This window comes from Bos mutus, chromosome 8 (assembly GCF_027580195.1).
Source record: "Bos mutus isolate GX-2022 chromosome 8, NWIPB_WYAK_1.1, whole genome shotgun sequence".
Classification (NCBI taxonomy): domain Eukaryota; kingdom Metazoa; phylum Chordata; class Mammalia; order Artiodactyla; family Bovidae; genus Bos; species Bos mutus.
In genome coordinates, this window is record NC_091624.1 from 50491647 (window position 1) to 50506625 (window position 14979).

At 41.6% G+C, this 14979-nt stretch overlaps 1 protein-coding gene across 4 annotated transcripts; it reads right to left on the reverse strand.

Annotated features, from left to right (window-relative positions):
• Positions 1 to 783: 783 nt before the first annotated feature.
• TRMT10B (tRNA methyltransferase 10B) lies at positions 784 to 13520 on the reverse strand. 4 transcript variants are annotated; one of them, XM_070375624.1, is made up of 9 exons: positions 13455 to 13520; positions 11187 to 11384; positions 10621 to 10729; positions 9873 to 9997; positions 7381 to 7533; positions 6154 to 6232; positions 5463 to 5530; positions 1739 to 1862; positions 784 to 1135 (listed from the first exon to the last, which is right to left on the reverse strand). In XM_070375624.1, the coding sequence occupies exons 2-9, from the start codon at positions 11370 to 11372 to the stop codon at positions 1029 to 1031; spliced, it is 951 nt and encodes a 316-aa protein (XP_070231725.1). In that variant the 5' UTR covers positions 11373 to 11384; positions 13455 to 13520; the 3' UTR covers positions 784 to 1028. The 4 variants fall into 4 exon arrangements, 3 of the variants coding, with proteins under 3 accessions (XP_070231725.1, XP_014336999.1, XP_070231726.1); XM_014481513.2 differs by having other exon boundaries at positions 11187 to 11389; positions 13455 to 13508; XR_011465117.1 differs by lacking the exons at positions 784 to 1135; positions 13455 to 13520 and adding exons at positions 3805 to 4687; positions 12526 to 13429 and having other exon boundaries at positions 11187 to 11389.
• Positions 13521 to 14979: the final 1459 nt, after the last annotated feature.

Below are 14979 nucleotides of genomic sequence, written 5' to 3' on the forward strand. Positions count from 1 at the left end.
GCATTATGTATTCCTAAACATGTTTCCTGAAGACTGGGCCATTTGTAAGTAGTAAAAAGACACTGATAAAATATATCAAGTGATCACAGCTCTTGAGGAACTTAAATTGTGAAGGAGAGGGGACAGAGCAGAAAAGTAACCTTTTGATTCTTCTAAGATATAGAATACATTTTCTGAACTTGCTAGCAGCTAAATTAACAAGTTTACTAACCCAAACTGGCTAGAGTAACTGAAGCAACTCTACCTGACTACGACATGAAAAAAACGGATCACTGAGATTTAGGTTACCTAACATACTTGTGACAGATGCAATGTATTTTCTGTCTCTTCAAGTTAGACTTACAATACTGTGTGCTTTTCAATTTGACCTGTTAATCACAAGTATATATGAAGAATCTAGTTGGTACAAAGCTCATAAGGATACAAAGATACTGCCACAAATTGTTACAAGGCTACTATTAGGAAGAAAGAAACACTCACTGCCCATCCTCAGAATAGGGGAGACAAAGTAGGAGCCACACAGATGGAACAAAATGCTATGGGGGCTTAAAGCAGGGCTGTTAGGACAGGCTGACCCTGCAAAGTCTGTATAGCATATTACTGAGCTGGGGAAAATCAGCATGTTTGAGATGGCTGGACAAAGTCATGCAACTTTATGATGCCTGTGCAATGAAAATTCAACTCATGATAGAATAATTCCTACTTGATTATTTAAGCTACTCTTAGGAGTAGCTATTTCATAAATAGATGTACCGAAGATGAATTAACACATCCAAAGCCATGTAGTCTTAGGGCTAATTCATTGTTATGTAAACTTTCTAGTTAGTCAACATGTATCTGGGCACTTCCTGTGAGACAGGCACTATGGGAGATACAAAAGAGCATAAAATGTGGTCCCTCTTCATCCCAGTGAACAGCCAAGATGTCAAGTAAAGGCCAATGAGTACTACCACCATCTTCTGCTCTGCTCTTTGGTCAAGACAACTCCAGCAACTTCACCTCCTGCAGCTGCCTCCTTAGGCTCTCCATCATTCCACTGAGTTCTGAAGAACATAGCCTTTTCTGGAAGAAACTCCTTTCTTCAATGCTTCAGGCCAGTTTTGAGTCTCAAAGTAAGTAGACAGGATATCAAACACTGTTAGAAGGGTAAACAGAAAACAAAGGGACCACACAGAGGAAAAAAGAGAATTAGTATATGACTAACAAGGAAAAAAGTGTTCTGGAATATTTCAATCAACAGATCTACTCCACCACATATGGTACCACCTATGTCTCCTGGGGAGACAGGCAAAGACAAAGGCCCTGCTTACCTACAAGGATCTCAACCTACATTGAGAGATACAGGCCTGTGAATGGACAATGCTGCAGCAGAGAGGGACACAGTACAATGGGAACACAACAGAGGGGCCTGACATGGCCTGAAGGGGAAGGGAGCAGCCAAGATGCCTGTGAATGGAATCATGAAGGACAAACAGGAATTCACTGTTCGGTGACAGGCTGAAGGCATGGCATACTAGGACAAAGAAACAATTTCAACCATCTGTAACACAGTTGGGAATAGGAAGAAAATGCAAAATGCCTCTGAGAGGCCAGGATACCTGTCACAAAGTGCATACAATAAAGTCCAAGCACATTAGTCACATGGGAGGCTGCTTCAAGGACCATTTATACTTAAATACAATGTAAAGAAGCAGTAGCATAACTAACATATATTAAGCATGGGCCATGTGAGCAGTACCTTGATTGATGGTCAGTATCTCTGAATGATAGTTCTTCCCATTCTGGCATTTGACCATATATTCCTGGATTGGTAAGCGGGCAGTCTTAACAGAGTGTTCTTGGGCCTTCTGAAATGTCACCTTCTGTAAATCACAAACATTTTTCTTATAAAAATAATACATGAAGTTATTCTCAATGTAATATGCAGCAGAGCAAATTGTGAGAATTCTCATTTACCATTTACATCTGTAATCATAATTAAATGATGTGTATTAAAAAAATAGAAAGGAAGAAACTGCAGATAATGAGTATTTCTGGCAAGTAAGAAATGGCTTATGCAGCAATAACCCACTTATTTGGAAGCCATTTATCTGCTAGCTTCTACTTGCGGCTACTTATCAATACAACCAAGAAGGAAGGAAGTAAAAAGAGGCATATCTGCAGTCACAATCTGCATCCAAAAATCCAAGCAGTCTAATCAACCAGAGAACATTACTGGCCCGAATTCAGTAAGATCCAATTCTGGATATCTGGAGTTGTCAGCCACCGCCAACTGGTAGCAGCAAATTAGAAATGAGGAGACGGGATTCAAGTTAATTACACCACTAGCAACAAGACAGCATTAAGGTATAAGAACATACAGCCCGATACAGCCCGATGAAAAGGCAAGGTTCTGAAAACTACAAAAAGGAGACAGAACTCAAAAAAATCCAACAATCCGAGGTCATTTAGCTTCAGAGTACTGAGGCCATTAAGCATTACAGTACAGTTATTAATGTCCCTTAAAGATGTCCCTGAGTCATGGACTGAGTTTAAATTATACTCACTACCTTTTAAGAAGATCCAGGAAAGTCATCTACATATTTGGAATCTCAGGATTAAAGTTTTAGATTACTGAGAAAATTAGCATACTCAGGTTTGAAAGGGACCTTGATAGTCAACTATTCCACTTCAACCACCCATTCAATGTTTGTCTATTCTCTATGACCTCGTTCCCAGGTGGCCTCTGGCTTTAAATGGACAACTCTTGTGACAGGGAGTTCATGCGTCCTGGGGTAACCCATTCCAATTCTGATAGTAGCAGTTAATAGGAAATCTTGATATTGAGGCACATTTTCTATTTCCTCTGAGACTTCTGGTCATTTGTTCTAGTTCTTTTCCTCCAGAGCCATACCAGGCAAGTCAAATGGCCCTTCCACAGGACAGCCATTCAGATACTCAAAGGCAGGGATCGTGCCCTATGAATCCTCTCATCTCCAGGCTGACAGTCTCAGTTCTGTCAACTTTTCCTTGACCATGATTTAGTTTTGAGTCCCTTCATTATTCAGGTCAACCTCTTCTGAACTTGTTCTAGCTTGTCAATGTCTTTTCATTTATCATCCCATATTGACTGACCACTGTGGGTGTGGTCTAAAGAACTGGAACAGCATAGAGCAGGCCTAGCACCTTCCTTCTTCTGACACTGGACTACTAGCCTCTCAGATTCACATGAAACACGGTTCCAAGAAAGACCTTCCAAAAATGTTTTAAGTGATGCAATTTGGATGAAATAAAGGTACAGCTACTCAAAGGACTTCTTTGAAAGTTAACAACCTCTTGCATATATGAGCTGTGATTATTAAAGTCTACTCCATTATTTTATAATTACTTTGAACTAGAGTACATAGGAGGAGACTTGGATGCTTCCCTGAAGGAGTTTACAGTCTAGTTTCTGTTCTCTGAACACTTAAAAGATAAAATGATTCCCCTTGAATAAATGCTCTTCTTAGTATATTTCTGTGATGGAGGAAATGGCAACCCACCCCAGTATTCTTGCATAAAGAATCCTGTGGACGGAGGAGCCTGGTGGGCGCTGTCCATAGGGTTGCAGAGTCGGACACGACTGAAGCGACTTAGCATGCATGCATGCATTGGAAAAGTAATGGCAACCCACTCCAGTGTTCTTGCCTGGAGAATCCAAGGGACAGAGGAGCCTGGTGGGCTGCCATCTATGGCGTCACACAGAGTCAGACACAACTGAAGCAACTTAGCAGCAGCAGCAGTGAAGGAGCCAAACTCTTAAGTAGCAACCAGAAAGTTCTATACCTTTGACAAATCTTCGTACCAGTTATTTTTCAGTTTAAATGTTGGTGGAAAATAAAGAGGACAGTGTGTTACATTTGTGCATCTATATATTACACACTGCTCACTGGCCCTCTAGAACTGTATGCTTCAAAAAAGGGGCTGTCACTCTGCTGCAGGAGATGCACTTTGCTGTTCTGTCTTTTTAATCTTTTTAACCTAAAATAGCCCCCATAGCCATATCAGGTTTCATTACACTGACTTCTTTGAAAGTCTGGTCCAGTTGTCTTATAGAATGTCTCACATCCTAGGTCTGTTGATGATTAAATTCAGTTTAAACATTTTCTAGTAAGAATACATCACAGGTGAGATTCCATCATAAGGAGGTACTTGCCACCACTGGGGATTCTGTTTGATCATTTGTTAAGATGGTGAACTCCAGATCACTCCATTTTAAGGGTACACTTTTGCCTTTCTAATCCGTGGGCTGGTACTTTGAGACCACATGAATAGTTAGTTCCCTCACAACCTTTCTTTCAGTCAGTTCCCTGAATCAATGATTACACTGGGAGTGACAAAATGGCGACTTTTCAATTCTATTATTCGTTTCTCATTTATTAGCTGACATTCTTTACAGCGCTCCCCTACCCCTACCTCCTGTCCATATTTTAAGACTATCATTATGGAGTCGTGGAACACTGACTTTTTTTAGAATAAATGCAGTACAGTTAAATATCATTTGTGTTAAATGTGTATGTATCTCACATACATATGAAAAAATACACTCTTATACATGAAAAAATATATTAATTTAACATGCCCATAAACCCATAAATACATACTTGTGTGGTCACAGAATATATCAAGAGATACACAAGAAAACCATGGCTGCCTCACACTGCAGACGCTGGGCGACAAAGATGAGAGATAGACTTATTTTTCGCTGTGCTCCTTTTTATACATTTTAACCATTATATCATTATTTACATCTACAGAATATCCTAATTATTAAGCATAAAAAATTATCTCAACAAAAATTCAAATTCAACAAAAGAAACCTGGACAATTCTACTGCGGTTGAGATTATGGGTAAGACGTCTGTCAACAGGGAAGATGATCCAAGAAGGAACAAACTACTCTTTCAACAAAGAACAAATAATTGGTAAGAATGTTGAAAGCTTCCCTGGTAGGAACTTCCCTGGCAGTCCAGTGGTTAAGCCTCCTGGCTCCCAATGCAGGGGGCCTGGGTGTGAGCCCTGGTCAGGGCACTAGATCTCACGTGCCACAACTAAAGATCTCATGTGCCACAATTAAGATCTGGTACAGCCAACCATTTTTTTTTTTTTTTAAAACAAATTCCTTGGTCAAGATCAGAGTAATCCCTACAGAACTGAAGACAAGAAAATAAGAAAGGAATTCAATAATGGCTATTTATGTAATTACCAAATACTCCCCACTCTAGTCCCTGACTGGATTCTGTCAGGTATCAGGATTGTTAACATTGGTGATAAGAAGAGAGGGAACTTGGCAAGTAGGAGGGTCAACCTAGATAGAGTAGGCTCTTTATTCCTACTCCTTCTGGATTCTCACGTCTTTTGGGTGAGATTACGACAGGGCAGGTGCCTCTAAAAGAAAGCTTCATTTTTCAAAATGCAGTTGTCAGGCCTAAAATGTACACTTACCTTCTGAATGCTTTCATCCACAAGTCCACCAAGGATGTAAACTTTGTTTAGATCAACATTTTCAAGAGCTAATGAAAAAATAAAGGCCATTAAGATTAATCTGTTTTATAATTTCTAAATCCAAAGATTGTAAAAGGAAAGAATTTATTAACGATAAAAAGTAGAAATTCAATGAAATAGGAAATGAAAAGAGAGTAGATTTGCTAATCCCCTGGAAAGTTCAATTAAATAGATAAACCACTGGCATATCTAATCAGATAGGCAGACTCAGATCACCATCAGGATACAGAAAGGAGGTAAAATTTCAGAGAAATATAAAATAATTAGACAACTACTGAGATCAACTTAATACAAGTGAAAATTATGTGAAATAGATAATTTTCAGGGAAAAAAAAATTTATCTGACATTGATCCAAAAAGAGTCAATGCAAGGAGGTGACCAGGAAAACTCAGGAGGATTACCAAGTAGCTCACAAGGTCCAACTGAGGATGGAGACCCTAAATCTGTGCAGCTTTGTACACATGGCAGGACAAATACAATGTATCCAGTGAGGTCTCTATCCATAAGAGGTGTGCAATTAACGTTCATTCCTTTTTTACCTTGGATACACCATGGGTGGCTTTAACAAATTCTGACACCAGGAATAATGAAATAAAGGGCTAAGAAGCAATGAATGCATAAAGAACATACCATGGTCTGAGTCCGGAGTCAGGTACACAAGGGTTTCCAGAGGAAATAAACTAAAGCAGTCTTCTTCTGTTCTGTCTAGCTGAAAAATGTAAACAATCCAATGTAGTGTTAACTAGATTAAGACACAGCCCACACTGCAGCACCCAGTCACTTACAGAGCACGCAGTGGTTTCTATCAGGCCTGGCTCCAGGTGCACCAAGGGGATACATGTCTGACAACCTGTTCTCAGAAAGGGCTCAGTTGGGGAGCAGAAGTAGAAAGGCACAGACATTCAACCTTACAAAATGAGACAGAAAGTGGTAATGAGGCCCTGACACACAGGGAGCACGCCCTGGGACTACAGAGAGGGAATGACAGCACCAGCAACGACCTTGTAGTGAAGGGAATGCTGGAACTGGGTTTCTGAAAAGAGGTGAGACTGACACAGACAAAAGGAAAATGTATTCAAACTGGAGAGAATCATCTAAGAAAAGCACGAAGACAGGAAAGCAAGAGGGCTGAACTACACGGGCCTTAGAATGGATCTGTTTGGCTCATATGCAGGAATCACAAAACATGTACAGAGAAATAAAGCTGGGAATGGCGCATTACAGGAGGGATATGAAGGTAACAGCACCATGACTAATTGGGCAGCAATGCAAACGGCACTTTTCACACCTGGGGCCTCCGAGGACCTCCCTGGGAAAGGTCACACTACTCAGTCTCAGCTACACGATGCAAACACACAAGGGCACTTTTAGAGTCACTTCTTAGGCACTGATCTAGATTCCTACCTGTATACCAATGTCTACATTTAAGAGATCCTAAGGAAAGTACTGAAAATAACTTAATACTCCCTAAAACTCATCTTAAATCCATATTACTTCCATAAGGATTCTCTCTTCCCCTCAAAACTCATGTTTCCAAATTCTGCACTTTAAGAACAAGGAGTCATGGCATTTCCCTAAAACATTCCTGGAATGCAGTCTAGTATAAAATACACCAGATACAAAATACAGCCCTAGATACTGGTAATACTAGTTTTCCAATGCAGTGGGAAGGATGAAAATTTTTAAATATAAGAACCGATGAGAGGTTCTAAATTTTTTAAGACTGTAATAGTGAAAATATATAAATTATATAAAATTTTTTTACATCAAAATATGAAAAAGTTAAAAAACTTACTATTATCTCCTCCAACCTACTTTTCAAATGACAATTCAAATAATATGCAAAATAAGGCTTACCAGATAACTGGAAAATCCATCATTCATCCTCAAACACTCTTCATACAGGGGGCTGTCTGTGGTGAACCCAGTGAGGTAGATCCAAAATGGCCTGTCAGCTTTCTTATTGGAACCATACAACCTTCGGATCTGTCCAGCCAGTCTACTTAATTCCTTCAAAGTAAGGATAACTTAGGGTAGTAACATGCCCACTCTTTCTAAATTCATTATCAACAAATGGTTACTGAGTAAGTTCACTGAATACGACTCTGGGAAAGCTCATGAAATACAATGGCCCCTTTTACTCCACAAGTGCGTACACGTATGTATGCACTTGTGTTACATCCCATGGCATCATACCTTACAGATGAAAGTCAAGGTAATGATACCAGCCCAGAAATAGTTAGTTAATGAAAAAACTAAGACCTCTCCCTCCTTCTAGACTGGCTAATACATACATATATATACATGTGTATATATATTTATTTTAGCTTTTTAAAAAACTTCTATTGAAGTATAGCTGACGTCCAATATTGTATTAAGTTTCAGGTGTACAGCAAAGTGAATCATTTATACCTAAACCCACTCTTTTCTAGACTCTTTTCCCATATAGGCCATTACAAGATATTGAGTAGAGTTCCCTATGCTATACAGTAGGTCCTTGCTGATGCTACTGCTGCTAAGTCGCTTCAGTAGTGTCCAACTCTGTGCGACCCCATAGATGGCAGCCCAGCAGGCTCCCCCGTCCCTGGGATTCTCCAGGCAAGAACACTGGAGTGGGTTGCCATTTCCTTCTCCAACTCATGAAAGTGAAAAGTGAAAGTGAAGTCACTCAGTCGTGTCTGATTCTTAGCAACCCCATGGACTGTAGCCTACCAGGCTCCTCCATCCATGGGATTTTCCAGGCAAGAGTACTGGAGTGGGGTGCCATTGCCTTCTCTGACAGTAGGTCCTTATTAGTTACCTATTTTATACATAGTAGTGTGTATATGTCAATCCCAAACTCCCAATTTATCCTTGCCCCTCCCTTTACCCCATGGTAACTGTAAGTTTGTTTTCTATATTTGTAACTCTATTTCTCTTTTAGCTTTTATCAAAAAGCTTACCATGTGATATTTACTATTTATTAAAAAGAGGTTAGATTACTGTATAGGCATTTTTATACTCCCTCAGGTAAACTTGGCACATTCTCCCTAACTCCAGGAAATGTCATAGGTTTGGAATTTTTAACTTTCCATCCTGATTCAGAGACATAACCCTTATAGAAAGGTTATTTCACAATCTGGCCTGACTTGGTTCAGTACAGGAAAAAATAAAAACACACACAAGAAACCTTAGGCTTTGATTTAATCTGATATCTCAATGAATACAAACAGTAGAAAATTCTTGGTTGACCTTTTCAGTGGGCTATAGTTAGAGGTTTCCCGGAAGAATCTCAGATACTAATTTCTCTGAAAAACATGGAGACACTAGCACGTACAACAGGGACGATGGGAAACAAAGATGCGTTTTAAGATATAAGGCCCAAAAGCAAGGTCCAATACTGTGTGCCACTTTGTTATCTGGTGAAAATGAGAGGGCTGTGAAGGGCTGAGCTGCAAGTTCCTCTCCAAATTCTGCTGCCACTGATAAGGTGCACAAGCTAAACAATTCTTTTTTATCAAAGGGATTCCTCTGATGAAGGGTTCCTGTTTATCCCTGAATGCGTGCATGTGTGCTAAGTCCCTTCTGTCATGTCTGACTAGCTGCAACCCCATGGACTGTGTCGCAGGCTCCACTGTCCATGGGATTCTCCAGGCAAGAATGCTGGAGTAGGTTGCCATGCCCTCCTCCAGGGCATCTTAATGGGTTTCAATGCTCCTGCCAACCCACAGCATTATTCCAACAAATCAATCAATCTTCCTGCAGAAACCTATAAAGTATGACCCCTGGCTATTTATTCTGTTCCCGAACGCAATCCCATGTGGCCCAAATGTTGTGCAGTATCATGCTCCTTTCCGGATGAGTACATGTGACTGTTATCAATCTTATCTGTCTGGTGTGGAGTGTTGTGTGTTCAGCCACCCGCAGAATCCTAGGGTGAAAAGCCATCCTTCACCAACAGGGCTTTACAAAACACCTACAGTGTAGCAAGACCTCCCACCAGGTAATCTCCCCACAACATGCAACCAGGCAAACATTCCTCTCCCTAGCAGAAAGCCAAAGATTTCCCTGGACAATTACACCTGAAAGGCTCCTTCTAGACTTGGGACACCATGAACACAGTGGCAAATGCGTTGGGTTTAAAACAGAATATAAGGAAAAAAATCTTAAACTAAACCAAAGGATGTCTATTCTCTTCCTATTTACAATAGCCCTCTTGGAACTGAGTAGCCACGTGTAGAAAACTAAGCACATTTCCTGGATTTCTAGAGAATCCTAGAGACTGGAGCTGGTCATGCTCTTTGTAAAAGCTGCTCCCACCTGAACCTCTCTCGTGTGAGCAGCCATTCAGAGTTCAGTGGATGCTTTACCTTCTTAGACATGTGGTTAGTCATACTCAAATCGATACAGAGTCTTGGGCCTGAGTGCTTGGCTTCCAAAAGTCTTTCCTTGATTAGGGATCTCAGAAAACGTTTGCTGTGCTGCGGGTAGATGCCTAGGGTAAGAAATACCAGAAAGGAATAAAAGTGGAAAAGCAGAAAAATATTATTCAGTAAGAACTAATCTCCTCAGCCAGGTGAGTACTTTTTGCATAAGAAGAGAAACTGGAAGCTCATACAAGGTATTCATTCATTAGGCAGTGTAGGTATCGCAGAACAGTGAAATCAGTGCTCTGAACACACTGCTGGATCTAAGGCAGAGTTCAGTTTGTTCATTTATTACCTATATGATCTTGGGCATGTTATTTAACTGCTTTGAGCCTCAATCTCTTTGCTGAGAAAATGAGGATAATAAAAGCCCCTTATGGTAAACCAGGTAAAATTCTTAGCAATGAACCTAGTACATAGTCCTGAATAAACATTAGCTGTTGTTGGTATCATTCCTTCTACTTCTGAGCTTATAAACACATATATGCACTAGACTGCCTATATGTGAAAGGCAGTCTTAAATTTTGCTTTCTTTGATACTCTGATTCCCGACAAAATAGAACAATAGGTCATATCTCCCAGATGTTTTTACTTAAAAACAATATCCCCACTCTTCCAGGAACAAGCAGATACCAGTTTGCTAACAAATAAATATACTAATAATTACACGAACAATCTAATTTACCGTTACCTGAATTTTCTACACGGTTGGCTTTTCGTCTTTCTTTTTCTTGTTTTCTTTTACTCTTCTTTGCCGCAACTATCTTTTCCCAGTGCCTCTGCTTTCTTTGGACATTTTTCTTATGTTATCCAGAAAACAAAATTGTTTGAGAACTTCATAAGCACCAAAAAGGAAAATGAATATTAGAAATAGTTACTTATTTTTCAAATTTAGATATAGGATTAGGAGAGAAAAGCGGTGTTAGTCTTAAAAACAAAAATGGCCTAGATTGTGTTTAGAGAAAGCAGAACCCCAGAAAAGAGAAGTGGCATGCCCAAGGTCACAGTAAATTTGTTAGGAACAGGGTTGAGATTTCCTGACCTTTCTGAGGTATACAAAGATTCCTCTTGAACTTAATTTACTTTTTCTATGATCCAAATGAAATTAAACCTTAAACCAGGTAACATGAAACTCATCCCTTGGAATACACCTAACTCATTCCCAATCTTCTCGTTACCAGGATCTATCCTTGAAATACGGCCTCTGGGACATTCCATCATCTCAAAGCCTGTGACCTGGCAACTCGTTCCACTCACCGAGCACCACGCTGCACTGCCTGTGGGCAGGGTCTCTTGCTCCCAATGCTCACATCCCACATCAATCTGTAGAAGCTGGAAGCTCTCAGAGACACCATCTTCACCTGGGTCGTCTAGGGTGATTTCGTGCTCCTGCAGCACCCGTGACTCTGTTTTCTGAGTACTCCCTTCCAATTTCCAGTCCATGCGTTTAGTCCTCTGTCCTTGTCACCCAGATTAGAAAAAGGAACTATTATACTTGCAGAAGTATTTCCCTATATCCAAGTGACAAATAGTGTTAAAGTGTGTAAAATACTAACGCAGAGAAAAGCATGTGTGTCTTCTAGAGAAATATGTAAGCGCAGAAACCTTTCAGTAGTAAGGAAGCCAAATTTCCTCTTTAGAAGACAGGCATGACCCCTGACACCTCCAAGCAATAATTATTCACTGCTGCAGTGACATCAGTTCATTTTCTTTGGAATGCGTGTATGAGTTGAGGGTGAGACAGAGATGGTAAAACCTACCTATCCCATTACGTTTCCATTTTTAAAAACCATTCTTTTAGCAAATATTTAATAAGCACCTATGCTATGCAAAGTCCTATACTAGAAACACCCTGGAAGGTTTAGAGCTGGCCAAAAATTATGGTAAAGAGCAGCCCAAATCCCACCAAGGATTCTAAGGTGCTGGTGATGTATCAGAATTCACTTTTCAAATCTACATATTCCCTCCTCTGACTTACATATTACTGCAGCAGAAAGCCATAGTCATAGAGAAAATGGGTAATATCCATCAGAAGAGCTGAGGTAGAAAAATACGAAGAATTATTGTTACAGCACACTTAACTAGTGTAATAATTTCAAAGTGGTGTTCAAAATCCCTGAGGAAGATATGTAAAAGAAGTGCTCTAGTCTAGAGGCAAGTGGCAGATTAAGAATGCTATAACCATTGCTCATGGCTACTCCTCTGAGTCCAGTGTGCTACCAACATAATAGGAAACGTGTATCTTTGAAAAAGTAAATCTCTGTAATGATCCATTGAAATTAAAATGGAGTAAGAGTTCAGGCAGACAAAAATGGAATTGGGTGGCCACTGAAGACCTGGTCTCAGACAAGTCTCTGCACCACTGAGAACTTGAACTTTCTTTGAACTGTACCAGACCCCCAAGGACACTATCAGTCATATTCAGAATAACACCAGCCAGCTGCAACCCTACAGTCTCAAGATCTCCTTTCATAACTATGCAACCATTTCAGACCTTAACCAATCCTTACTAATAAGCACCCTTATTTCTTGCCAGCTCCAATTATAATTCATGACAAGTAACTCATGTAACTAACTGTAACCTTGCAGTTTTTACCTTTATAAGGTTCTCCCATTTTGTTGTCTGGTGGAACACACTTCAGGTGCTTCCTGATTTTATGTCTCCCATGCTACACTCCTCAATTTGGCTAGAATAAAACTCTCTTCTATTCCTATTATAGATTGCTTATTGATTATTTTCCTGAACACTTACAATGGCCTACACTGATTGTTATTGATGATCTATTGTTGTCTGAACTATCTGGTCTACTTGCTGTTGACCAATACTTGCTATATTTATGTTTCTTAAATATACTAAGGATATAGCACCTTAGGGTCTTTGCACTTGCTGTTTTTTCTACCTCAATCCTCTTCCCCTGGATAATTATATGACTACTACCTTTCTCACTACATTCCAATTTTCCCTTTCCAACATGGCACACATCTTACTTATTTTTTGGTCTGAACGTCCCCACTCCTATAAGTGTTATGTTTGTATTGTTCACTATATCCTCTATGCCTGGAAACAGGCTTCGTACATAACAGACGCTCAGTAAAGACTTGCTGAATTAATAAATCCTCCACTCCACCCCCATCTCTGAGTTGACGGAGGCCTCAGAACTTTTCTAACCCATGTTGCACCTGATGAATATATCCCTGGGCGCTAAGTGATGGACCAGCCTCTGAACTCTTCTCTTAGTTTTTCATTCTAGGTTTTAGCTACCAAAGTCGGCTCTCCTCCTCTGGCACCTTCAGCACTAGAACACCCTGACCCCAAGCTCGAAGAGTACCCCGACGTAGGCCCCGTATGGCCCACAGGCTGCGAAAGCGACGGGAAGCAGAAAGGACCATCATCAAGAGTCTGGCGCCACACAACTGCAGGGCGAGCGCCTGCTTCCCAGGCTTCTGCCACACGGTCAAAGGAGGCGGCTATCAGAGGCCCGACCCTCATGCCCGATTCCTCCCACAAACAAATGCCCTACGTACCTGAACCAGTCTCCTCCCGCGGCGGAAGCGGCACTCACCAAGTCCCGCCTCCGACTCCACTTCCGGTTCCGGCCCCACGCCGACTAGCATTCTGGGAGTTGTCGTTTTCAGCCTGGCTGGTCGGTGTGCGGCGAAGGCTCGGGCTTAGGATGCCAAGCGCACGGTGGCACTAAGGAGCTGCGTCCCGCTACAAGGTTCCTGCGCCTCGCTGAGCCTCGATTTCCTTGCCTGTTCGCTGGGGATACAATCCCAGCCGCTTGCCGACCGCACAGCGCTGCTGCAGATGACCAGGCGCTTTGATGGCTGTTAGGGTCTGAACTGTGGTGTTGGAGAAGACTCTTGAGAGTCCCTTGGATTGCAAGGAGATCCAACCAGTGCATTCTAAAGGAGATCGGTCCTGAGTGTTCTTTGGAAGGAATGATGCTAAAGCTGAAACTCCAGTACTTTGGCCACCTCATGTGAAGAGTTGACTCATTGGAGAAGACTCTGATGCTGGGAGGGATTGGGGGCAGGAGGAGAAGGGGACGACAGAGGATGAGATGGCTGGATGGCATCACCGACTCGATGGACGTGAGTCTGAGTGAACTCTGGGAGTTGGTGATGGACAGGGAGGCCTGGCGTGCTGCAATTCATGGGGTTGCAAAGAGTCGGACACGACTGAGCGACTGAACTGAACTGAAGGTCTGAACACAGCGAAACTGGACTGAAACCAGACGTGAACCACCCCTCATCTGGCATCCTGGGGCCTTGCCTTCCCCATAACCAGCAGAGCCCTTGGGATGACACAGTTCCCCTCACCACAATCTGGTCATCCAGGATAACAGATATCCTAGCTTGGGCAGATCACAAATGAATCTAGCCTCTGGCCACTCTCCCTCCTTCATCTCATCTCACAAATCCACAGGGAAACTGACTCTCAGAAACCTAAAGTGTCTTGTCCAAGCCTTGGCCTGATAAAAACTATCAGCCACTCTTTATTTTTGCAGTCTTAGATGTCTCATCCTTTTGAGAGACCCTACCCTGAATGAGCCTGAAATATCTACTGTCCAAGAAACCACAGCCTTGTTGGATCTGTCCTTGGCCCCACAGTTTTCCTCTTTTCTTTCCACAACTTCTCCAGCACCTCCCACTCCCAGTCCAAGCCTTAATCCATCCTTTATCTGCCAGTGGAACAACTTGTAAAATACTGAAACCAAATATGATTTCCTCCCTCAGAAGGCTTTTTTCTGAAACCCAGCTCTAAAGTCTCTTCTTTGCTCAGAAGTTGGCCTTGGCTTTGTAGTCAGCAGGACTTGAAAATTGGCTAAAATGGTCTTCAGTGGCTCCCACACCTACCAATCCATGCACCTTGAACTCAGCTGTACTGAACACCTTTCCTGTGAGCTCATGGCCACTTCCCCACAGAAAAGAGCACCTGGCTGGTGTAATTGCCCACCCTGCTCCGCCCCCATCCATTTACCAGATGACTATGTGTGTCCCGTACTCCCTCTCAGTGGTTTCCCTTTGTACTTGAAGGTAAAATTGA